At 39.7% G+C, this 24,894-nt stretch overlaps 1 protein-coding gene across 1 annotated transcript; it reads right to left on the reverse strand.

Moving 5' to 3' along the window:
• Positions 1-296: 296 nt before the first annotated feature.
• Positions 297-3,050, reverse strand: LOC122008319 (ran-binding protein 1 homolog a-like). The gene is made up of 4 exons (XM_042564029.1): positions 2,847-3,050; positions 2,607-2,758; positions 2,401-2,526; positions 297-697 (listed from the first exon to the last, which is right to left on the reverse strand). Exons 1-4 carry the CDS (start codon positions 2,993-2,995, stop codon positions 486-488), a joined length of 639 nt encoding a protein of 212 aa, XP_042419963.1. The 5' UTR covers positions 2,996-3,050; the 3' UTR covers positions 297-485.
• Between the last annotated feature and the right edge of the window lie 21,844 nt (positions 3,051-24,894).

The following is a 24,894-nucleotide window of genomic DNA, read 5'->3' on the forward strand; positions in this document are numbered from 1 at the left end:
ATATCGCTGAAAGAAAATTCAACTTCTGTATAATTATTGATGTTGTTAAAATTCATAATTATATCAACACATTTTTATGATGTGTTTGCTTTCTGTAGGTATAAATGTGTAAAATTAATTTTCTTTTAAAAAAAGTTATGCATTTATTTAAATTGTCTATCATTCATTTAGGATATAATAAAATTAAATCATATAATTTATTAGTTATTTTGATATTAAAATCTTCTATTTATTTTTTTTTAAAATATACCTTTTTTTTTATTATTTTTATAGTTTTCAAAAAGTTGGGAGATAAATAGATCAGAATAATAGTAAGCCATCAAGAGGAACAATTTTAACAAAGAGACTCGAACCTTAGGGAGAGTCTTTCAACACATGAACACACTGCAGGACTAAGATTTTCAACTACACCAATGATCTGCACAAGAGCATAAGTTTAGAGAAAGAAGATAACCGCCAACCTGAAAGACAGTTAACGGTACGAGCTAAGTTGCGGAAGATGATTGCTCAGATTCTACTTGCTTCTCTTCATCTTCTTTCACTCTCTCTTTTGTGTCGGCTTTGTTTTCAGGTTCAGTCATGCTTAACTTTTCTATGAGGTAGGAAGCAGATAAGGCATCCTTACTGTCTTCGTCTTCAGTTTTACCGAAACAATCAGCGATGATTTCTTCAATCATCTCCATGAATTTCTTGCAATCTGATGCGTGTAATGGTTGAGAAAGAGTAATCACAAATCTAGAAGTTTGTAGGTGCATATGCTGATGGATAATAGTTGCAAGAAAGGCTTCAAAGGCCAGCTAGTGAACAGAAAAATTGGACCAGAAAAGATGAATTCACTTATAGCTTAATGCTGGCGATGTGCTAGGCTTTCAATGAATACACTTGCCTATCATTTAAGGATGCTAAAATAGTTAGGTAGCTAACAACTTCTCTGAACTTTCACCATTTTGGCATTTTCTATCAAGCATCGACACATCATTCACCAAAGGCTTTCTAAAGATAAGATATCATAAAAAACGGCAGTTCCCTACAAAAATAACTTGTATTTACAAAAAGAAATCCCTAAATCCAAACCTGGATTTACAAAAAGAAATCCCTGAACTTGATTTTTTTCAGTTTGGTTTTTTGAGCTTCCAGGTTTTTCAGATTGATGTGTATCAAACTTTCTAAATTTAATATAAACAACTTTAAATTTTTAAAACAACTCCTAAAATTAAACAAGATTGCAGAAATTTAAAATACAAAATTTTAAAGGAAGCCTAAATTTATTCCTAAATATCATATTGTTAAGGTTTAGAGGTATCAATTGGTCATGTTCGGGTACACGGATTAGGGCCCACCTCGGCCAAACAAGCGCCTTGTCATGCCTAGTGTCATATCATGTCAGACACGATGTGGAACCATGCGATGCTTGGCCTAACCCACGCAAGTGCTACTTGGCTCAAACCCATTAATGGCATCGAGCCCGGCACAACACAATTCATCCAGAGATGGGTCAGGCACAACACAACCCATTTAGTGTCAGGCCACAAGTGGCTTGGTCCATTTGACATCTCTAGATAGATTGGGGGGTTTATATAATATCCAAATCCTAAATCCTCCTCCAAAAAGAAAATTGGAAACAAGATATCTTAAACTACATGAGACAACTTCAACTTTTTAAGGTCAGTTCAATTAGTTTTCGGATCGAAACAATTTGTTTTGCAGACTGAAACATATATATCAATCTTTTTGTTTTGGCCTAGACAAATGAGGTAGAGATGAACTCAAGCTTGAAACTGAAGTGGCTCTTAATAACTTGAAACTCAGGTTGAAGTAGGCTAGTTTAAAAAATAGTCGGCCTTAAAGATATGTGGCATCACTTAGTTTTGCCAATCTTTTAGATTGCACTAGTAGTTGGACCACTAAGTAGATTTGGAAAGGGGGCTCACTCTTACTGCAACTCCTGCTCTAGACAACAAGACTGGGACAAAAAATCTACAGAGACAGAACCTTTGTTTATGATGATCATGCACTCCTCCTTGTTGTCAATCTCATTCATTCACACAAAAAAACAAAAATGACTACCATAAACTGTAATTATTTTACAATAAGAAGCAGTTACCTAAGTATGAATGAGATCCACAAAGAGGAATGCCCATAGATGAGAGCTCTATAGAGGGGCTTTCGATAGAACTTTTGTTTGCATTACCCTTTTCAAATATGCGCCAAACCATCAACTAATGTGTACAATTCAATTAACTTTAATCCTGAGTCAGTTTTGTGAGGATTCTAAGTTGAGCATTGAGTCTTAATAATTTTGGAAGAATTGCTCAAGAAAAACGAAAGACAAATGGAGATAAAGAACAATAAATATGCAAACCATAGGAACTAAGCAGAGGTAGAAAAAGAAAATCTCACTTTCGACTGATCCAAATCGAATCGCAAACAGCTCCTCCTTCAGCACCCCGTCGGAAAAATCCATCGCATGCCACACGCACGACTTATCATTCCCGGCGTGTTCCTGCATACTGGTCGAGGGCAAAACTGCAATCCACAAATCAACCGCGTGAAGCAAAATCCAAAACTTAGGGTGAAAAGGGGAACGATGACGGTGAAGAAGAAACCAAGGTGATTGGCGCAGATCTTGTGGGTTTTAGCCTGCCGCATGACGAGCCGAACCCTTCCGGTCTCCTTATGCTTCAGAAGCTTCACGCTCCCATTACCCCGCTCCTTCCACTGCTTCCCCTCCTTGTCGAATCGGTAAAGCTTCGCCTTCCTAAATCATCCGTAGATCGTGAAAAAGCTTCGATCTCAGAGATAGAAGACGAAGAAGAAACAGAAAGGAGAGAAGGGAATAGGGCTACAGGTCGATGAGGGCGTCCTCGTCCTCCTCACCGGTGGTGACTGCGACCTCCTCGAGGCGTACGATGGGGGCGACATGGGCGCCAGTGTCCTCTTCGTCGCCGGCAGCGGCAACCTCCTCCTCCTGGCGATCGGACTCGGCGCTGGCCATGGCGGGGAAAGGCTTCACCGCTTCAATCGATCGACGTAGGAAATGAGAGCGACAAGAGGAGTTTAAAGCCTTATTTATTTATTTAATAATAATGTTTTAATTAGCGCAATTTATCCACTTATCTTTAAAAATTAATCAAAAATCCAACTTTAATATTTATTAAAAAGCACATTTATTATTATTATTATTATTTTTCTAGATAATGGTGCTGCTTTTCTAATTTTTCATCTAATGATTTGATAAATTAGTAATTAAATTTTACTTAATAGGACTAATATATTATTCATTATTAACCCATTGAAACGTAAGGATCGAGTTAGTTATCGTAGAATTAAGAATACACGTGCAATAAAAAAATATTTATTTTATTTTCTTATAATTCAAGTGTCCAAGTTCACTTAATTATTCTTGAAAATAGAATATATATATATATATATATATCATTTTTATTTTAACTGTTGCACTATGTAAATCGTAATAAAATTAATAATAGAGATTTTCTGGTCTGTAATTTGTGGACTAGAGGATGGTCCATTGTATCAGAATCATTGATTTGGATGGAGCCCATCTTTAAATTAATAGGATCCATTCAAATTAAGGATCTATAATAATGGATCATCTCCTGATCCGTAAATTAAGGACTAGAGGATCTGTCATCTAAAATTAGACATTAGATTTTTTTTTTTTTTCAAACTATTTTTTTCTCAAAATTGAAAATGTAGGAGGGCCCACAAAAATTAAATAAAAACTATACATAAAAATATTAAACAAAATAATAATAAATAAAAAGATATGATTTGATAACGTAGGATATCTGCAAAAGGTATAGGAATTGTTTTTACTATTAGAATTTTTTTTACCATTAAGAAAATAGTAAATTTTTATATATTTAATACCAAAAGGCTAAAAAAAATTATTTAAAATTCTAACGATGGAAAATATCCTTAATAGCTGCAAACTCATGGACGATTAACCATAATTTTAAGATCATTTGGTTATACTTTCGTAGTTATCTAATTTTAGTTTCACGAGTGTATAATTATAATCTTTTTAGAACGATGAGATGATTAAAATATGAAATATTATTTAAGTATATTTTTTCTTATACCTTGTCATTTATATTAATGACTAATAATTATTTATATTTTATTTATTTTCATGTTAATTTAAGACAAGAATATTAGAAGAGAAGGAATTATCTTTTACCATGTGATTGGATAGTTGTGATTTTGTTTCCCTCCTTTATATGAAAAACCAATCTAGACAGCTCGTACGATTTAGTAGCCAAACTGTAAGCTTCTAGGATTGCCTAGCCACACCTTTATAGCCGCCTAGCTACATTTCATCACCAACCTAGCCAAGATTTTGTGGCCGTGAATATTTACGGTCTAGACAGTGATGAGTTTTTTTGAAGTACCTCGAAAATGATTATTTAGAAAATAAGTACATCAGTTGATAAATATTAAAGTTAGTGGTTTTTAAAGTTGAGTGTGTAAATAGTAAATTGCCCTCTCTTAACCACTTTTAAGTTTTAATCCTTAAATCCTTTAATAATTATTATTATTAATGGATAGTGGGAATAATAATGGAGAGCATGTCGGATGGAGCATGGGCTGCTTCACTATCAAAGGTAGAAAGTCGCCCACAATCATCTTTGATGCCAACTCTTCAAGTTGGGTGGCCCTATCCGTCCGTTTACTTGGAGGGACAGATTTCGAATACTCCAAGATAAACAAGAATGTGGCAGCGGACAATGATTTTTGGGCCTTACCTTGGTTCTCGGCCCGGCCCGGCCCAAATAAACAGCTTGCAAAACAGAACACAAGAGAGAAAACCCCAAGACGAATTCTGTTGAATCATAGACCGCTCTTGCAACAAGAACAACAACAAATCTGACAAAATTGGCTGCAATCGCAGTAGAGCAATTCTGTTTTCTTATCGGGCAATCCCTTCCGACCTCTTCCTCCGACGAGTTTAAGCCTCTCAGCCTTCGCTGCACCATCCCCAATCTACCCCCTCGAGTCCCAGTTCTCTCATTCTTTCCCTTGCACCGGCCATTGTATTGTCTCGAAAGCTTCATCTCCTGTACTGATTTTGATGTTTTTAATAGGAGTGTCATCGTCGGAGAAGGAGTATATTCATCATCATGGTCATCAGAGGAGAAGTGACTCCTCTCGAGAGCGCTTCCTGAGGATGGCTCTGTTTTAATGCTTTGGCTTTCCAAGAACAGATGTCTTAGTTGTTATATTTGAGATGTCTCCTAAAACAATCTTCTATGATTTATACTTATTTATTAAATAAATAAAATTTTACTAATTAAGTGTATGTTCTCTATGTCCAAAGGCTAGTAGTCGCTTGTGATTTATCTCCTCCGTGTTGACCCTGGGACGGATTGATGGGGGCGCTGGGGGCGAACGTATTCGCCTTTGCCATTATGATTTGATTTTAAATTTATTTATTGAATATCCATAATACGATTCATAACAATGAAAAAACTTATGATTGAATCACAACTTGTGAGCATATCTATATGTGTAATTATGAATATATTAAAATAATTTCTAGTAGATGAATTTATGAGTTGGGATATTATTGATTCTATGAGTCCAGTACGAGTTATACTCCTTGGTCTAACTAAGTTATTGTTCATCACTGCTGGAGATATTAGGATGTTGAGAGTTAAATGTGAATATTGTAGGTTCCCGGACGGCCAACAAGAGGGGGTGAATTGTCTAAAATTAAAAGAATACTCTTTCTCAATCTTTGGAGTAAGTTAGACAAATACTTGTTAAAAAAATATAAAGTCAAATGTATAAAAATAAAGAAAGAAGCAAAAATATTGACTTGGTTTACAATCAGTACAAGACAAATGTAACTTACTAAAATTTCTCTCTCCCAAAGGCGGAATAACCTTTTACAACGTTGAAAGCTTAGAAAAGTAAAAAACATAACTAGAAGTTGAAGTACAAAATTCGTTTACAAGTGTTGTTCTAAACTACTGAGATCAAGACTCTATTTATAGTCTACTAGTCGAATCTGACCGTTTGCTGACCTAACAGCTCCGGGCACTTGGAACAGCTCCGGGCACCTGAGCGTGGATAAAGCTTTATCCTCGTTGCAACAATTCACAATGGATTAGGCTTATCTGGTCTGGGCGCTTGGAGCAGATCCAGGCGCCTGGATCGTGCTGACTAGCCCTTTCGAAGCCTTGCCAAGGGAGGCGCCCTGGGGGTGGCCAGGGGTCTAGGTGCCCGGATAGTCAGCATAGTGTTGACTGCCCAGTTTCTCCTCAATCCCGGCTCCATTCAGTTGGGTGATTTCGGTTATTCAGAATAGGACTCACCCGAACTCATTTTCAGACATTCTCCTCTAGCAAGCTTCCGATCCGGCTTCTCATCCCTCAAAAATGTCGTGCGCTTCCTTCTCATCCACCAGTGTACTCTTCCGCAGTACCTCGTACTTCGGACGCACCGAGCCCGTTGACTCTCTCCCGTGTCGTCCTTCTCGCTAGGTGCATCTTTCGCTCGACTTTTTGTGCTCCTAAGTTCTTACACACTTAGACATAAGATATCAAACATACACAAGACCTAACTTGACTTGGTTGATCATATCAAACCAGTACGGGGTACTTACAATCTCTCCTTTTGATGTGGATCAACCCTAATTAAGTTAGGGTAAAATAAAATATTAAAATAAATGAATATGTAAATTAAATATGTAAATTAAAATTTACCTCCCATATACTTAATCTATAATTCTCCCTCTTTAATTACATTAAAAATAGAGATTAAAAAAACTAAGGGTAACACCATTAGTGACTAATACTTAGAAATTTTTTTTATAACAGTTAAGCATACTTATACACAATAGAAATAAAATTTTCATAAAAAAATAATAATAATTAGAGCAGTAATTAATTATTCTATATAGAAAGGTATATTTGAAAAAAAAAAATCTTAAAAATAGTTTCTTAGCTCAAAAATATTGAAAAATTTTCTGAGAATGTAAAATAACAAATATTTTTATAGAAAAATAAATTTTCGAGAATAGAATGTTCAAGAATTTTTAATATTTAAAATTAATAGTTTGATAAATAATATATAGAAAATCAAATAATAGTTGAAATATTTTGACAAAATTTATTTTGACAGAGAATATAATGTCATATTACAAAAAATAAAATTTTTCAAAAATAACTCTGCTAAATAATTTTATATTTAAAGATATATTTTTTAAAAAATAATTTACAAAAAATATTATATCAATCAAAAAATTTCAAAATTTTCTTATAGATAGATAATAATATCCTTTGCCACAAGAAAAAAAATTAAGAATTAATTTCAAATAGAACACATACAAAACAATTTATTTGAAAATTTTGACAAATTCAGACATAAAAAAAATATTAAAGATAATTAAAATTAGAAACATGCATAAAGTTAATCTAAGCCTAATTTTGAAACCCAATATAAGTTTCTTCTTATTGGATTGTTCAAGTACTTTCTAGGAATATAACTTTTTATTACTTTTCTGATTTGACCCTTATAAAATTATAATAGTAATTTAATTCTTGATAATTTTTAAAATTTGAAGTAGTAAAATTTGAACATGTAGAATTGTTTAAATTTTCTATTTGTTTTTTCAAATTAACATTTTCATTTTAATTTTAAATTTATCAAAATACTCTATTAAATATGATTTTGGTAAGATTATTTTTATTTCTAAATTTTTCTTTTTTAATTTTTTATTTTTAGTTTTCAATTTACACATTGATTTAGACATCGATTTAATACCAAAATACAATTGATCAAGAGGTAAGAGACATACCGCACTTACCATGTCGGATCTGAAGCTAGTTTTTCCCCATATTCGCTGCATTCATTTGATGTCGCTCCCCTTTCATCGATGTTAGCTTCTGAGTTGCTTGGATCTTCGTGACTAGCCATCAGTGCTAGTCCAGCATATGCTTCTATCTCATACTCGAATGACAAACTTTCATCACAAGTGACCTTGAGATTTTTGTACTTGTTTCACTTTAGCCCTTTGTCTTTCTCATTCTTGATCTCTGGATAATCTTCTTTTATATGTACTTATTTTTGGCAATGGTACCATCAAATCTTTCTCTTATTTCTTGGATTTTTTCTAGTATGCATTTCTTAAATTTGTTAGATTTAAAAAACTTTTAAAATTTCCTAACTATATAAGCTTCTTCGTCTGCATTAATATCTGAGTGTGACTCGGATTCATCCTTCTTAGTGGTTCTTAGCGTCAGGTTCTGGCTTGACTCTTTACTTATCCCTGCACATCTGGATCTATGCAATTCTAAAGTCGAAAAAAGTTCTTCTAAGGTACTTACCTCCAAGTTCTTAGAGATATAGTAGACGTCTATGATCGACGTCCATTCTGGAGTTCTGGGAAAGGATTGAGCACGTAGCGCATCGAGTCCCGGTTGATTACTATTTTACCTAGGTTGACTAGTCCGGTGATCAGCTCCTTAATCTTCGCATGTAGTTAGTGTTAAGTTTTGTTTTAAATTCAAAGCAATTTTTGTAGTATTTTTTAGTCCCACATTGCTAAGTGGAGAAGCTTGGAAGAGCTTATATATGAAGCCCTTCCATCCTTGCTTAGCAATAATAAGAAGACCTACACGCATGCGCGGGCCAAGCCCAAATCGAGTGGATTTGGGGGGTTCGAGCCGGAAATCCATAATCCGGGCGTCACGTGCGCGATTAACGCGCGCAGGGGGGGTGCAAATCCCTAGCCCGTGGGCCTTGCGCTCACGGGCGGCCCGGTCTGTTTTTGCTGGTTTGGTTCAGTCTGAACCAAACCAGTTTGGTTTCTGGTTTGGTCTCGTTTCTGGTCCGCGTGAGGAAGCGAAGCAGCGCTCCGCGTCGATACAACGCATCCGCGCGCGCTCCGCGTCGTATGAGGATGCGATACAACGCATCCGCGCGTGAGAACAGGGAGTGCGTCCCTTCCTCTGCACTGTTTCGAAGTGTATAAATACACTTCCTCCGTTCCTTCTGAAAACACACCGAAGCAAAGCATTTCTTCTGCCTTCTACTTCTTCTTCTCTCCCCTTGTTCCGAGTTCTGAGGCTTGGTTTGCGATTTGAGGTTGAGTCCGAGTGCGGTGCTCGTTTTGGAGTGCACCTACGAGCGACGCGAGCGGTTGTCGGATCTTGGGAGGATTTTTCCGGAAAGCCTTTGCACCGTGGGCGGCAATCAATTCTCTAAAGACAGTCGGCACGTCCGACGCTTCGACCGGAGATACACAATTTCTTAACCCTTTACTGTTATTAAAGTTTATTGCATGCTCGTCGTTTATTAGTGCAATTAAAAATTACTGTTTTAGCATAATTAGTTCTATTACAGTTACTACAATTTTAGAGAATTGATTGTAGCATCAATAAACATGATGAACGATAGGATAACAGGGTCTGATGAGGCTAGTGCCCGACCCGAAAAATTTTACGGGCAAAACTTCAGACGTTGGCAACAACGAATGAAATTTTGGCTTACTACGCTAGGGCTATTTTCCGTTATAGAAACAGACCCTCCTTCACCTAATGAAGAGGAACCTGCCCGTAGTGCTACCTTAGAGAGGTTTAAGCAAAGGGATAATCTCTGCCATGGGAGAATCCTGTCTGCCCTCTCAGACGCACTATTTGATGTATACTGCTCAACCTCTTCAGCTAAAGAGCTGTGGAAATCTTTGGATAAAAAATACAACTCCGAAGATTCTGGTTTAGAAAAGTATACTGTGGCAAAATTCCTGAACTTCAAAATGGTTGAAGGTAAATCTGTGGTTGAACAGACACATGAATTCCAAGTTCAAATTCATGGTCTTGCTGAAGGAGATATGTCATTACCTGAAAAATTTCAGGTCTTGTCTATCATCGAAAAATTACCTCCGAGTTGGGAAGATTTTGGCATGACTCTTAAACATCGGAGAGGTAAAATCTCTCTCGAAGATTTGATGATTGCCTTAAATATCGAAGAAGAACATCGGAAGCAACATAAAAGTGATGAAACAAGAATGCCTATGGATTTTATTCCAAAGGCAAATGTAGTAGTCTCATCTGACAAGAGGAAATTCAAAAACCAGAAAATGAAAAACAAGATGAAACCCAACCCAAAGGTTCAAAAGAAAACTGGAACCAAACCTAAGTCTTGCTGGGCATGTGGACAGGTTGGACATTATGTCAAATTCTGCCCTAAGCGAAAAGACAAAGAGAAAAACCAAAGCAATACTAAGGCACAAGTAAATGTCGTGACTGCTAGTGACGACACCAGCGATAGGTTTGTTACCTTCAAACCCGAACTAAACTTGATCTATCAACCCAATGAATGGTTAGTTGATACAGGTGCTAATGTACACTGTTGTGCTGATCGCTCTGCCTTCCTTACTTATCAGGTAATTGAAGGCACTTCCGTGACCATGGGAAACCATTCTGCAGCCAGGGTGTTTGGGATAAGACAAATTAACCTGAGGTTCACCTCTGGAAAAGTCCTGTCACTACATGAGGTGCATCACGTTCCAGCAGTCCGTCGGAATTTGATTAGCGGATCAAAGTTAGTCCGTGCTGGTTATGAGTTGAACTTTAAATGTAATAAAGTTGTAATATTACATTTAGGAACCTTTATTGGAAAAGGTTACCTTAATGAAGGTTTATTTAAACTCAATGTAGAAAATGCTACTTTAAATAAAACTTCTGATATTGGTTGTTCATATAACATTGAGTCTTATGATCTGTGGCATGACAGATTAGGACATGTCAATTTTAATACCGTAAAAAGGATGATGAATCTTGACATGATCCCTAAGCATGCTATAAATGATAAGAAAAAATGTGAAATTTGTGTGCAATATAAACAAACCCGTAAACCCTTCAAATCAGTTGATAGAAATTCTGATATTTTAGAATTGATTCATACTGACTGTTGTGAGTTTAACGGTGTAATAACGAGAGATCATAAAAGGTATTTCATTACCTTCATTGATGATCACTCTCGTTATTGTTATGTTTATTTGCTAAAAACCAAGGATGAAGCTTTAAATAAATTTATGAACTTTAAATCTGAAGCTGAGAATCAAACCGATAAAACTATTAAGAGGTTAAGGTCTGATAGGGGTGGAGAATTTACCTCGAACTTGTTTCAAAAATTTTGTCAAGATACAGGTATAATCTATGAGGTAACTGCTCCATATAGTCCTCAATCCAACGGTATAGCAGAACAAAAAAATCGAACCCTTGAAGATATGATTAATTCCATGTTAGGCAGTTCTGGGTTACCCAACTTTATGTGGGGGGAGGCTCTATACACTGCATGTCATGTGCTAAATAGAGTCCCAATGAAGTCAAGGGATAAAACCCCATATGAGCTTTGGAAAGGCCGAAGGACAAGTTTGAAATACCTTAAAGTGTGGGGGTGCCTTGCAAAGGTACTAGTACCTGAACACAGAAGGAAAAAACTTGGTCCAAAGACCGTAGATGGTATCTTCTTGGGTTATGCTCAAAATAGTATTGCATATAGGTTCCTGATTATTAAATCAGAAATTCCTGGAATAGATGCAAATACTATTGTAGAACTTCGCGATGCTACATTTTTTGAGGATATATTTCCTATGAAGACGAGAACACCTCAATCTAGTATTCCTACTAGAAATGAGCCTTCTTCTGTAGAGGTCCCATTATCCGTAGTGGGTACACCTTCCTCAAGTCACTCTAGACTAGATGAATCTAGTGAGTGTATAGAACCGAGAAGGAGCAAGAGGCAACGTGTGTCTACGGATTTAGGTCAGGACTTTATCACCTATAATATAGAAGGTGACCCTGTGACATATAGAGATGCTATAGCTTCTCCTGAAGCCAAGTACTGGAAAGAGGCCATTAAAAGTGAAATGGACTCTATTATCTCTAATGCTACTTGGGAGTTAGCAGATTTACCTCCTGGGTGTAACACTATAGGATGTAAATGGGTGTTTAAAAGAAAACTAAAACCTGATGGGTCAGTAGATAAATTCAAAGCCCGCCTAGTTGCTAAGGGATTCAAACAGAAAGAAGGGATTGATTATTTTGACACTTATTCTCCTGTTACAAGAATTACTATAATCCGAGTATTAATAGCATTGGCGTCCATATATCATCTTGAGATCCATCAAATGGATGTTAAAACGGCATTCCTTAATGGAGATCTTGAAGAAGAGATATATATGGATCAACCTGAGGGATATGTAGTTTCTGGAAATGAGAACAAAGTTTGTAGGTTAGTCAAATCTCTTTATGGTTTGAAGCAAGCCCCAAAGCAGTGGCACGAAAAATTTGATAGAGCTATGCTATCATTTGGCTTTGAAGTGAATGACTCTGATAAATGTGTATATGCTAAAATGAAAGGTGATAATTGTATTATCCTATGCTTATATGTAGATGATATTCTACTGTTTGGAACTAACCTTTCTATTATAAAAGAGACTAAGACCCTCTTAAGTGGTAAGTTTGATATGAAGGATATGGGTTGTGCTGATATGATTTTAGGGCTGAAGTTGACTCGATCAACTGATGGAATAGCAATTTCTCAATCACTCTATGTTGAGAGAGTATTAGAGAAATATGGCTATAGCCAAGTTAAATCTGTTGTCACACCATATGACCCTTCAAAAACTCTCCACAAGAATAATAGTAGTGTGGCAGTGTCTCAATTAAGATACTCACAAATAATAGGTAGTTTAATGTATTTAGCTAATTGTTCTAGACCTGATATTTCTTTTGCTATATCGAAATTGAGCAGGTTTACCAGCTGTCCGGACAGAACGCATTGGGATGCATTAGATAGAGTACTCAGATATCTGAAAGGCACTATATCCTTGGGCTTGTGGTATGGGAGATTCCCTGCAGTCCTGGAGTGATATAGTGATGCCAGTTGGATAGCTAACACTGCTGAGTGTAAAGGCGTTACTGGTTATGTCTTTACACTTGGAGGCGGTGCAGTTGCTTGGAGGTCTGTTAAACAGACGATTATAACCCGGTCTACATCTGAGGCAGAATTGTATGCTTTGGATACCACAGTAACTGAAGCTGATTGGCTTAAGGGTCTTCTTTCTGAAATTCCCTTGATGATGAAGTCAATACCTTCTATTTCAGTACACTGTGACAATCAAACAACAATAGCTCAGATTAGAAGCTCCAAGTATAACCAGAAACATAAGAGACATGTACGAATAAGATTAAAGTCTATTCGTGAGCTAGTGTCTCTTGGAGTGGTGTCATTGGACTTTGTAAGTTCAAAAGACAATATTGCTGACCCACTCACTAAAGGACTTGATTCTGAGAAAATCAAGAGATCCAGTAAGGGAATGGGACTGAGGCCTGTCCTGGTTTCATCTATAGCGGCAACCCAACCTATCTGATTGGAGATCCCAAAAAGTAGGTTCAATGTGGTACAAACAAGCTATAAGGGTGAAACGTAAGCATCAAATTAATTGAGATATAATCTCATAGTCTCTTCCCTGGATAGATGCTTGACTGCTAGTAAGGATGAGCTTAAGAGCTCTTAATGAGTTCAAGGTCTTAATGACAGGATGCTTGCAGTACATCCTTGGAGAACTTACCTATGTAAGTGTAACTGTGAGGCCGCAGTGTGGGGGGTCTAGGCAACTCTCCTTAGCACTTATGAAATAAGATTCGGTGGCATGGCCGTAATGCACCAACCCAGAAGGATTCAACCGTCGCCAGTGATGAGTTGTTACCAATTGATCTTCACATATAAAAGGTTTAAGATCAAGACTCTGTTCTCTTCAAACCTATGTGAATAAGATTGGTGTACTTAGGTGAAAATTCAAACCGGAAGGTATTTTCATTGAAAGCTCATTGCAACCAAGCCTCAGAACATATCTTTGTTTTTGACTAAAAAAAAAATTGCTTTGAATTTGTGGGGGATTGTTGAGTTTTGTTTTAAATTCAAAGCAATTTTTGTAGTGTTTTTTAGTCCCACATTGCTAAGTGGAGAAGCTTGGAAGGGCTTATATATGAAGCCCTTCCATCCTTGCTTAGCAATAATAAAAAGACCTACACGCATGCGCGGGCCAAGCCCAAATCGAGTGGATTTGGAGGGTTCGAGCCGGAAATCCATAAACCGGGCGTCACGTGCGCGATTAACGCGCGCAGGGGGGGTGCAAATCCCCAGCCCGTGGGCCTTGCGCTCACGGGCGGCCCGGTCTGTTTTTGCTGGTTTGGTTCAGTCTGAACCAAACCAGTTTGGTCTCGTTTCTGGTCCGTGTGAGGAAGCGAAGCAGCGCTCCGCGTCGATACAACGCATCCGCGCGCGCTCCGCGTCGTATGAGGATGCGATACAATGCATCCGCGCGTGAGAAGAGGAAGTGCGTCCCTTCCTCTGCACTGTTTCGAAGTGTATAAATACACTTCCTCCGTTCCTTCTGAAAACACACCGAAGCAAAGCATTTCTTCTGCCTTCTGCTTCTTCTTCTCTCCCCTTGTTCCGAGTTCTGAGGCTTGGTTTGCGATTTGAGGTTGAGTCCGAGTGCGGTGCTTGTTTTGGAGTGCACCTACGAGCGACGCGAGCGGTTGTCGGATCTTGGGAGGATTTTGCCGGAAAGCCTTTGCACCGTGGGCGGCAATCAATTCTCTAAAGACAGTCGGCACGTCCGACGCTTCGACCGGAGATACACAATTTCTTAACCCTTTACTGTTATTAAAGTTTATTGCATGCTCGTCGTTTATTAGTGCAATTAAATATTACTGTTTTAGCATAATTAGTTCTATTACAGTTACTACAGTTAGGTTACCTTCTCACCTTTTTCCAGATGGATGTTTGTTAGTTGATTACGAAGAATGTCTCTTCGTGTAACCTTCGCCTCGAATGTGCCTTCATGGAGCTCCAGGAATTTTTTCCAAAATTCTTTGGTTGAGGAGTAGCTTCCGATGTGATTGACTTTTTGAGACAGTAATACATTTAACAAGTGGTATTCCGCTCTGCTGTTGGCTACGACATCACTTTGTTCCTTCTTTGTCTATTGATTTTCTTCTTTCTCTTCTCCTTGTTGATCCTTAGGAACTACAAAATCATATTTTATTACTAAAAGAATTTTGAAAACAGTTGGTAGGAATACATCCATTTAGCGTTTCTAGTGTGCGAACTTTCCCTAAAACTTTGGTGGGTTGAGGCTTGGTCTGGCCATTGATTTCTTTGCTTCGATCGACGGTTAGTCCTTCTGAAGCATCCTCGCTTTGATACTAATTGTAGGTCTCCGGGCGGCCGACAAGAGGGGATAATTTGCTTGAAACTAAAAGAATACCCTTTCTCGATTTTTGGACTAAGTTAGACAAACACTTGTTAAAAAATAGAAAGTCAAATGCATAAAAATAAAGAAAGAGGCAAAAATATTTAGTTGGTTTGCAATAAGTAGATTGCTAATACAAGACAAATGTAACTCACTAAAATCTCCTTCTTCTAAAGGCGAAGTGACCTCTTACAACATTTAAAGCTTAGAAAAGTAAGAACAGAACTAGAAGTTGAAGTACAAAATTCGTTTATAAGTGTTGTTTTAAACTATTGAGATCAGAGCTCTATTTATAGCCTACTGGTCGAATCTGACCATTTGCTGACATGGTAGCTCCGGGCACCTAGAAGGGCTCCAAGTTCCTGGGCTTGGATAAAATTTTATCCTCGTTGTAACGATTCACAGCAGATCAAGCTTATCTAGTCTGGGCGCCTAGGGCAGCTTCGGGCGCTCGGACTATGCTGACTAGCCTTTTTGAAGCCTGCCAAGGGAGGCGCCCTGGGGTGCCCAAGGGGTTCGGGCACCTGGATAGTTAACATAGTGTTGACCATCTAGTTTCTTCTCCGTTCCGGCTCCGTTGGGTGATTTTGGCCATCTGAAATAGGGCTCACCCGAACTCATTTTTCGGCCTTCTCCTCGAGTAAGATTCCGTTCTGGCTTCTCATCCTTTGAAAATGTTGTGTGCTTCCTTCTCGTCCACCAGCGTACTCTTCCACAGTACCTCATCCCTCGGACACACCGAGCATATCGACTCTTTCTCGTATCGTTCTTTTCACTAGCTACGTCTTTCGCTCAACTGTTGGTGTGGGAAGTATCCGACGATCGAACCTAAGTTTTGATAATGGCAAAGGGTTCAAAGTTAAAGTTATTTGTGATCTAATGGGTTTGAATGAGCTTGCAGGAAAGTCCTAAGTGTACTTAGGCAAAAGTCCTAGCTGCGGTTAGGCAAGTGGAAAACCCTAGGGGGAGGTAACCCTAGGTCCTAGGGGGTGGTAACCCTAGGCGGGAAGTCTTGGCGGGTCGAGGGTTTTGGGCAAAAGTCCTAGAGTCGAGGACTCTAGGTGGAAAGTCCTGGTGTCGCGAACCAGGTGAAAAACTAGGTGGATCATGGAGCGGATGTCCAGCAGAAAGTCTTGGAGCCCCGGGCGCTGAGCAAAAGTCCAGTTGGTCTGGAGGATCAACTGACAACAGGTAATCTCTCCTGAGTGGATTAGGTGAGGACGCACTACCCGGTGAGGGAACAATAGACGTCAGTTTGTCCTAGGATTTCTAGTCGAAAATCCGAAGTTAGGACCGAACAGTCTGATGACTGTCAAATTCTATGTCTTATTATGTTTTAACCTTGTTTTGAAGGGTATGTTGTACTAACATATTTTGCAGGAAGTGATTTGGAGTGTGTGTGCCTCAAGAGACTAGTTGAATACCTCTACGCCGCAGGGCAGAGGGCGCCCTCATGGAGCTTGAGGGCGCTCTGGACGCCGAGCAGAGGGCGCCCTCATGGAGCTTGAGGACGCCCTAGACACTGAGCAGAGGGCACCCTCAAGGAGTTTGAGGGCACCCTCGACGCAGGTGGAGGGCACCCTCCATGCAGTTGGAGGCGCCCTTAGGAGGATAAGCCGCGACGAAGTCAAGGCTTATCGATGCTGCGTTTTTAGCGGGGTTGAGGGTGCCCTCCATGGTGTTGGAAGTGCCCTCCACAGGCTATAAAAGGCAGTCTCGAGAAGCAACAAGGAACAACAACGAAAACGCGATCCATCTTCCATTCACTGCTCGAAGAACCACCCGATAAAGTTGTAGCAAGACACCGACAACCTAAAGCCTCAAATTTCCTATTCTAAAAGTTGTTGGTATATTTTCTTACTGCACATAATTGTTGTACTCTAAAATTGTACTCTTGCGAACTTATAGTGATTGCCTAAAGTAAACGCTCAACGAGCGTGTGCCTTGGAGTAGGAGTCGTCCCAGGTTCCAAACCAAGTAAAAAAATCCTTGGTGTTTGTGTTTGTATTGTTTACTTTTCCGCTACATTTACTCTTAGTTTTTCGAAATGAAAGTGAAAGCCACGAACGCTATTCACCCCCCTCTAGCACTTTCAATCCAACAATTGGTATCAGAGCGGGATCGCTTCGAATTGGTGCAACCACCATTAAAGCAATATTTTTGTGGTAGTTTTTAATTTTTCGGAGTCAATCAGAATCGATATAATTGCCGCCTTTTGATTCATTTTTTCCGTAATGGAAATTTTTGCTCGAAGTTGGTGCAATACCACTCGAGTTCACGTGTTTATTTTTATTAATCCCGCACTACTAATCCAAGACTAAGTCTTGGAACAAGTTTTTTTGTTTTTCCTTGTGTTCAAGATCTCCTTTGCTATGATGGCCCATCAAGAAGGCTACAGCATAACCCGACCTCCGTTCTTCACCGGTGAGGACTTCGGCTACTGGAAGGGCCAAATGGAGTTATATCTCGAAACTCAGTTAGAAATGTGGATGATCATTAAGACTGGGATCACACTTCCACTCGACGGCTCGGGAAAACCTGTACTATGCGAAAACTGGGGCGCAAGCATAATCAAGAAAGTCAAGGCCAACGCCAAAGCAACCTGCACCCTCCAATGCGGCCTTACAAAGGAGGAACTGAATCGAGTCGGCTCATTCTCAAGCGCAAAAGAGCTGTGGGAAAAATTGATCGAGCTGCACAAGGGCACGTCTAACACAAAAGTAAGTAAGCGCGACTTACTCTTTAATAAATTATATAACATTAAAATACAGGAAGAAGAGACAGCAAGCCAGCTTCACACGCGAATTCAAGACCTGCTTAACGGACTCCACGCCATCAGACAAAAAGTGAAAAACCGCGACATTATAAGATATGCACTTAATGCCTTTCTGAGAAACACACTCCATGGTTGATGCCTACAAAATGTCCAAGGATCTTTGTCAAATTAAATTAGACGAACTTTTTTCTGAATTTGAATTGCACGAATAGACTAACACACGTCCGGCTGAGAAAGGTGTTGCATTGTTTGCAGGTACAAGCAAGATGAAGGAGGCAAGAAAGAAGCATCAGATTGAATCCGAGTCCGAATAAGAACCAGACTCAGATAATGACGACGATGAGGTAGAAGCCGAACTCGTCAACCTACTATGCAAGCTCTACAGAAAGAAGAAGGGGCTCACAAAGAAGGATATTAAGAAGGTGGTTCAGTCCAAAAAGATAAAGTTCGAAGCAACCTGCTACAGTTACAATCAAAAGGGACACGTTAAGGCCAATTGTCCCAACCTAAAAGAAGCAAAGAAGCAGAGAAATAAGATAGCACTACAAGCCACATGGGACGAGTCCTCTTCAGAATATTTCGACGAAGAGCTTGAGCAGACAAGCTTCCTTGCACTGACGGACCGGGAGCACATCGATGAATCAGAGATCGAGAGCAAATCGGAAGCTGAGTCCGAGCGAAGTCACGAATCCGTATCCATTTCTGAAGGGCCTAAACCCACTGTAAGTGTCTGTCAAATAGATAAATTATACAGTTTAGTTAATTATTTGTTACATAAGCCAACTAAATCAAATGTCCGGGTCAAGTCACTTCAAAAGGAAGTAACATTTCTTAAAGAAGTGACTAACCCTAGCTCCTTGACTGATCTTGATCATACTGGAACCTCAATTCAAGTCCAAAAGCTTGAGGAAGAGAATTCTAGAATGAAAAATCAAGTCAAGGAACTAAAGGACACGTTGGAACGATTTACTCTAGGTTCCAAGAATCTTGATATGATTCTTGGAAAATAGCGAGCCGTTCACAATCTATCTGGACTTGGATTCAAGGCAAAAAGAAAATACAAGTCGTATTTATCTCTGGTAAATAGAAATAATAACAAATTAGTCCAAGCATTGGTCCCAAGTCCAACTTGGTTAATCAAGTTAGACTTGAACAATATTGGATCCCCAAGGATCAAATTCATTACCTTGATAGACCATATCGATGCTATGATCAAAGGGGAGCAAATAGGAAGATCATTTTTAGAATTGTTTGATGATTGCTCTTATTGCTTTTATTATACATGCTTAGATTAGGATAGATAAGGACCTAGACGTAATTTACACTTGACTAGTTAGACCTAGTGATTTCAAAAGGAAAATTAAATATCTAATTTCTTTGAAAGGCTTTGTTTAGAAGTGGTGGATGATCCCATACCCAAGAAGGCTTAGTGCCTCACCATAACCTGGAAGCTAATATTTGAAATGTGTATTTAATTGATCAATTGAAAAACCTGAGTCTAAATCAAATGCAAATTAATCCTTAGACATAATTTAAATTAAAAGATAAAATTAACCATCTCACAAAATCCATAAAGTTCCCTGATTGATAATTTAGAAATGAGTGAGATGGACCTAGGTATAATTTAAAATTAAATAAAATCAATTAATCACGTTTAATCAATTTCAACTTATCAATATTAACAATTTCAAATAAATGTTGGATTGTAAGCGTTCGATAAAAAGGGGGGGGTGAATATCGATTAAAATTTTCGTCGAGTAAACACAACGGAAAAGTAAAGACAAAGTGAGAAGGCAAGGCTAACACAGTTCGATTTTACTGGTTCGGAGCCTGTGTCGACTCCTACTCCAAGGCCCGCACTCGTTGAGTACTTTCGTTGGGCAATCACTATCAATTCGAAAGATATTACAAACAAAATACAGGAATTAATAGAATAAAAATACCGACAAACTGAAAAGAAGTAAACTGAAGACAGAGCTTTATCGGAGTAGCCTCAAGGCGTCGCAGGAGCACAGTAGAGCAGAGAGTTCTGAGTTGTTTTTGAAGCATCACCCCTGTCCCTTCTTTTATATAAAGCTCGGGGCGCCCTGGATCCCTTCCAGGCACCCTGATGAGACGTGGCAGGTCCAACCAGCGAGCTCCACGTGGCGACGCGAGATCGGGATAAAACTTGCCTCCCGGGCGCCCGGATCCCCTCCGGGCGCCCGGACCACCATTCTCCAGAAACCAGCTTTCCTGCAAGGCAAGGTTAGTCCAAGGTAAATAAATAGTATATATCCTGCAAAACAAAGTGTTAGCACAATTCATAAATTTGACATGAAAAGTGTGACTTAGATTCCGTCTTTCCGAGACCGGAATTAAGTCACGATCTCGACTTAGATATCCGAAATGGATCTAAGTCGGATCGACGCCTAATGTTCCCTTCCCGGGAGCGCGTCCTCACAGCCACTCCCTACCAGTGACTTACCTTTACATACCTGTCAAACGTCCGGTCAGCCCTTCGACCCGTCTAGACTTCTCGCCAAGCGTCCGGTCAGCCCGTCGACCCGCTTGGACTTCTCGCCAGCTATCCGGTCAGCCCGTCGACCTAGCTGGACTTCTTGCCAGACATCCGGTCAGCCCGTCGACCTGTTTGGACTTCGTCTGCACACTCGGTCAGAGTGTTAGATCACAACAAACCTAACTTAACTCGATTTGTCATTCATCAAAACCCGAGTTAGACCGTTAGTGCTAACCGCACCAACAATCTCCCCCTTTTTGATGGAATGACAATCTGATTAAGTTAGTAAAAATATGCGAGGAAAAAGGTTGAACATTTTGTTCTAGCATGAGGTTTAAGTTAGTTTTTAATTTTATTTTGTTTTTCTAACTTAACTACCTATCCTTCCCCTTTGACATTCATCAAATAAGAATATATTTTAAACATTAAAAAGTACATAATGCACAAAAAAGCATTTGAAACATTGACTAAATATAAAGCATTTAAAGATTTATTTTTGCAAAGGTTAATTTTCAAAAGTGACTTTGCAAATTCATAGAGGATTTTCTAATCAAAAATTTGAAAAGCTAATTTTCTAATATAAATGTATAAGTTTCAAATTTTAGAATCAAGGTAAATTTTCAAAATATGTTTCGATTTTGAAGTATTTTACAAACATAAGTTTTGAAAGTCAAAATTTTAAGGCTAAATTTTTCAAAACTAGATTTTCCAAACAACATTTTTCAAATTTGAAAAAAAGTCAAAGCTGAATTTTAAAAGCTATTTACTTTTCAAAACTGATTGAAACTAAGTTTGAAAAAAAAAATCTTAGTTTATAAAATCTAATTGAAGAATTTAATTTTATAAAGGCTAGTTTTAAAAATATTTGAAACATAAGATTTCAAAAACTAAGTTTGAAAACTTTTCTTGTCAAGACTTATTAAGTTTGTAAAAACTTTAAATTTGAAACCAAAATTCAATTTGAATAACAAATATTAGAAAAGATATTATGTTTAAGGTGGAGAAAAATAATTTTGATGTTAAATGTTGATTTAATCCTCCCCTAAACCTGACATTTAAAATAAAACTTTTGAAAATATTTGCTAAGAATATTTAATATAAGATTTTCAAAGTAATTTTTTTTTAAAATAAATTGAGGTAGAATTTTCTAAAGAGATTTTTAAAAAAATGACACTTAAGGAGATTAAAAAAAATAAACCTCCCCCTGAATTTGATATACCTTTAATTTATTACTCTCCCTTAATTAATCTTCCTTATTTAATTATCCCCCTTAATATAATGCTAAGGTTTGGTTATATTAAATTTTACAGCCTCAATATATTTTTGTACCTAAGTGTTTTGGTGGATGCAGTGTTAGTAGCACATAATTATCCCCTTGATCCCCTTGACCAGGAATTAAAGGAACAACTCCTCCTGTGCTAACTCGATCACCTTGTGGAGTGTGCCGTAACTGAGGTTCTCCTGTTCCTTGCTGTCAAAGTAGGTGAGCTTGTCTTCATAGTGCGCATAGTAGGGGCCATAGAGTCGGACCTTGAGGAGACAGGAGGCGTCGTCGTAGGAGAAGCAGTTGACAGACTTGGGGATTAGCATGTTAGGGAGGCTGTGGCTGTGGTTCCGGAGGAGGTCGTGGATGGTGGTGGAGCATAGGTGGATTTAAAAACATGGATTCTGTAATGCGATTGGGGGAAAGAAAAAACCTTTATTTGGTTGCTTTCGATCTTAGCGAAGGTGACGATGTTGAGCACTAGAGACTTACCAATGGCAGCTTTGAAGGGGCCGCAAGCATCCTTGCCACCTTGGGTGTCCTTGCTGCCATGGCCCAGGCGTCCTCACCGCCATGCGAGGTGCACAACTTGCTTGACCGAGGAGGTCGGCTACGAGAAGGAATTAGGTTAGGAGCGATTTAAGAGGAAGGGAAAAGAAATTTAGAGAAAGGGAAAATAAAATAGTTATATTTATATTTTGTATGTATTTAATATTTATTTTTTTATAAATTTATATGAAATATTATTTTAAATTTGTTTTATAATTCATCTTGATCCTGTCCGAACCAGGGGTCAACGAACGCTGGGGATGTGGCGCTCCCTACTAGATCCTCAGGTGCTCCGGCGAACCTGCAACAAAACCGAGCCGGGAGGGGTGTCCCGGCGACGACCCTCCGACGCTCAAGTCAGGCGAGGAAATAGATGAAGTGGCTTAGAAGAAGAAGACTCGTGTACCTCCGGTTGAAGAAGTAGAGGCCTTATATAGACTTCTGAGGAGACTAATGTACATATACCGAGGCACACACACGTGTCCTCAACCCATACCCAGTATGGGCTTGTCAGAGGGACTATGCCCAGATATGGGTCTGTCAGAAAGACGTCCATAAGGTCATACCGCTACTGTATCAACCTCTCCGTGATGTGACGGCGAGATCCTCCATCGTGCACTCTTGTGTACGGCATAATCATCAGACATGCCTTTGCTGACATACCATATTCTGAGCCGAACGTATAGGCCGCTCGGCTAACCTTCGTACCCTCGCCCTTGTCCTGGTCGAACGGACCACCCGCTCGGCCCTTCGGTCCCAACCGAGCATACGCCCCGCTCGGCCATTCGGTTCTCCCGCCTTGGCGTCGGAAACCCGTCCATGACTGGGTTGTCTTTGGTTCCGCTCGGACCTACTCAGCTGCTCGGCGCGGCCATTAACCGCTTAGCCCTCCATCTGTCCTCAAGCTGAGACCCTTCAGGAAGTGGATCCCCCATTCTTACCGCCGGATCACTTGTCTTCCCTTCAAGTCTAGTCGAAGGAGGCAGTGAGTCCGACTGACTGGACTGTGTGTCCGAGCGGGCGGTCGCCGCCTTTCCGTCGCTTATAATATCCCTGGGGCCGTTCGGCCCTTCTGCCCAATTCAGCCGCTCGGCTCTTCATTTTGGCGGTCTTGTCGCTCAACGTGGATGTTTACTTGTCTAAATCTTCTCGAAAATCACGCAAATCCTCTTCATTAAACCGAAGCATGTGTGGTATGGGCGCCTTAATTGCGCCTGGTGACAGCGCCACGTGGCCCTTCTTTCGTGGCGGTGATGATCCGTACGATGGGACGCCGATTACTTTGAAATGGACGGTTAGATGATGACCTCGTCTCTCGTGACCTGCATCCAACGGTGGAGGCCGACCAGCCTCGGCCGTATAAAGCCTCCGTCTACTTCCTTCGCCGCATACTTGCTTGTGCGTTGTCCTTCCGCCTCTTCTTCTGCTGCGACCTCCGACGATCCGGTTCCTGTTTTTCGGCGGCTACCATCCCACCGGTGATCTTTTCCGCCCGTTTCCTTCTCAGTGAGTCTTCTCCCTTCGTTTACAAGGTCCTCCCAAGTCGTTTTGCCTCTTTCGTTCCCGTTCCTCTGGTTTCTTTCCATCTTATTGCTTCTCCGAGATGGCAAGCTCCTCTGAGCCCGCTTTTGGTGTTCATGGCCCTTGGTATATGACCATGGAGAGTCGTTTTGATGAAGAGGGCGCTCGGCGTCTTGTTCGGACGTATGGGATCCCTGATAACCATGAAATAATTATAGCCGACCCGTCCGATCGGCCCCATAACCCGCCGATCGACACCATTAGCTTTTTTCTAGACCAATTTCAGGGCGGCCTTAGATTTCCTACCCATCCCTTTATTTTGGAGGTTTGTAATTATTTCCGCATCCCGCTCGGCCAACTTGTGCCGAACTCCTTTAGGTTGCTGAGCGGGGTGGTTGTCCTCTTTAAGCTGCACAGTATCCCACTTGACCCCAAAATATTCCACTTCTTCTTCTACCCCAAACAATCCGAGCCGGGCACTTTCATTTTCCAAAGTAGAATAGGCTTTAAATTTTTTGATAATATGCCGACCTCTAACAAGCACTGGAAGGAGTTCTTCTTCTACATACGACTTCCCGAGCGGCCAGCATTCAGAACCAAATGGCAGACCGCTGTGCCGACCCAGCCGGAGCTCGACAAATTCAGAAGCAACCCGGCTTACCTTCATGCGGCGAACTGGTTGTCCGGTCAGCGGTACAAGATCGACCAGTTGCTTCTCAAGGGGGTGTTGTATATTTTCGGATTATCTCCCGTTCGGGCCAATCTCCCCTACCGCATGAGTAAGGACTTTTTACTCTCCTCGCCTTTTTTGTCTAACTGATTTTAATTTCTTCCATTACAGCTGAAGTCATGTGGCGCTCCAAGGCCACCGATCATCTGAAGTTGAAGTCCGTGGAAATTGAAGCGGCGACTAAAAAAGAACTCGCCGAGCGGGGTCTTATCCCCAGCCGCCCGGCAGCTACAGGAGAGGGGGGGACGCAGTCTGCCCC

The sequence above is a fragment of the Zingiber officinale genome, chromosome 8A (assembly GCF_018446385.1).
Source record: "Zingiber officinale cultivar Zhangliang chromosome 8A, Zo_v1.1, whole genome shotgun sequence".
In the NCBI taxonomy this organism is placed as follows: Eukaryota; Viridiplantae; Streptophyta; class Magnoliopsida; order Zingiberales; family Zingiberaceae; genus Zingiber; species Zingiber officinale.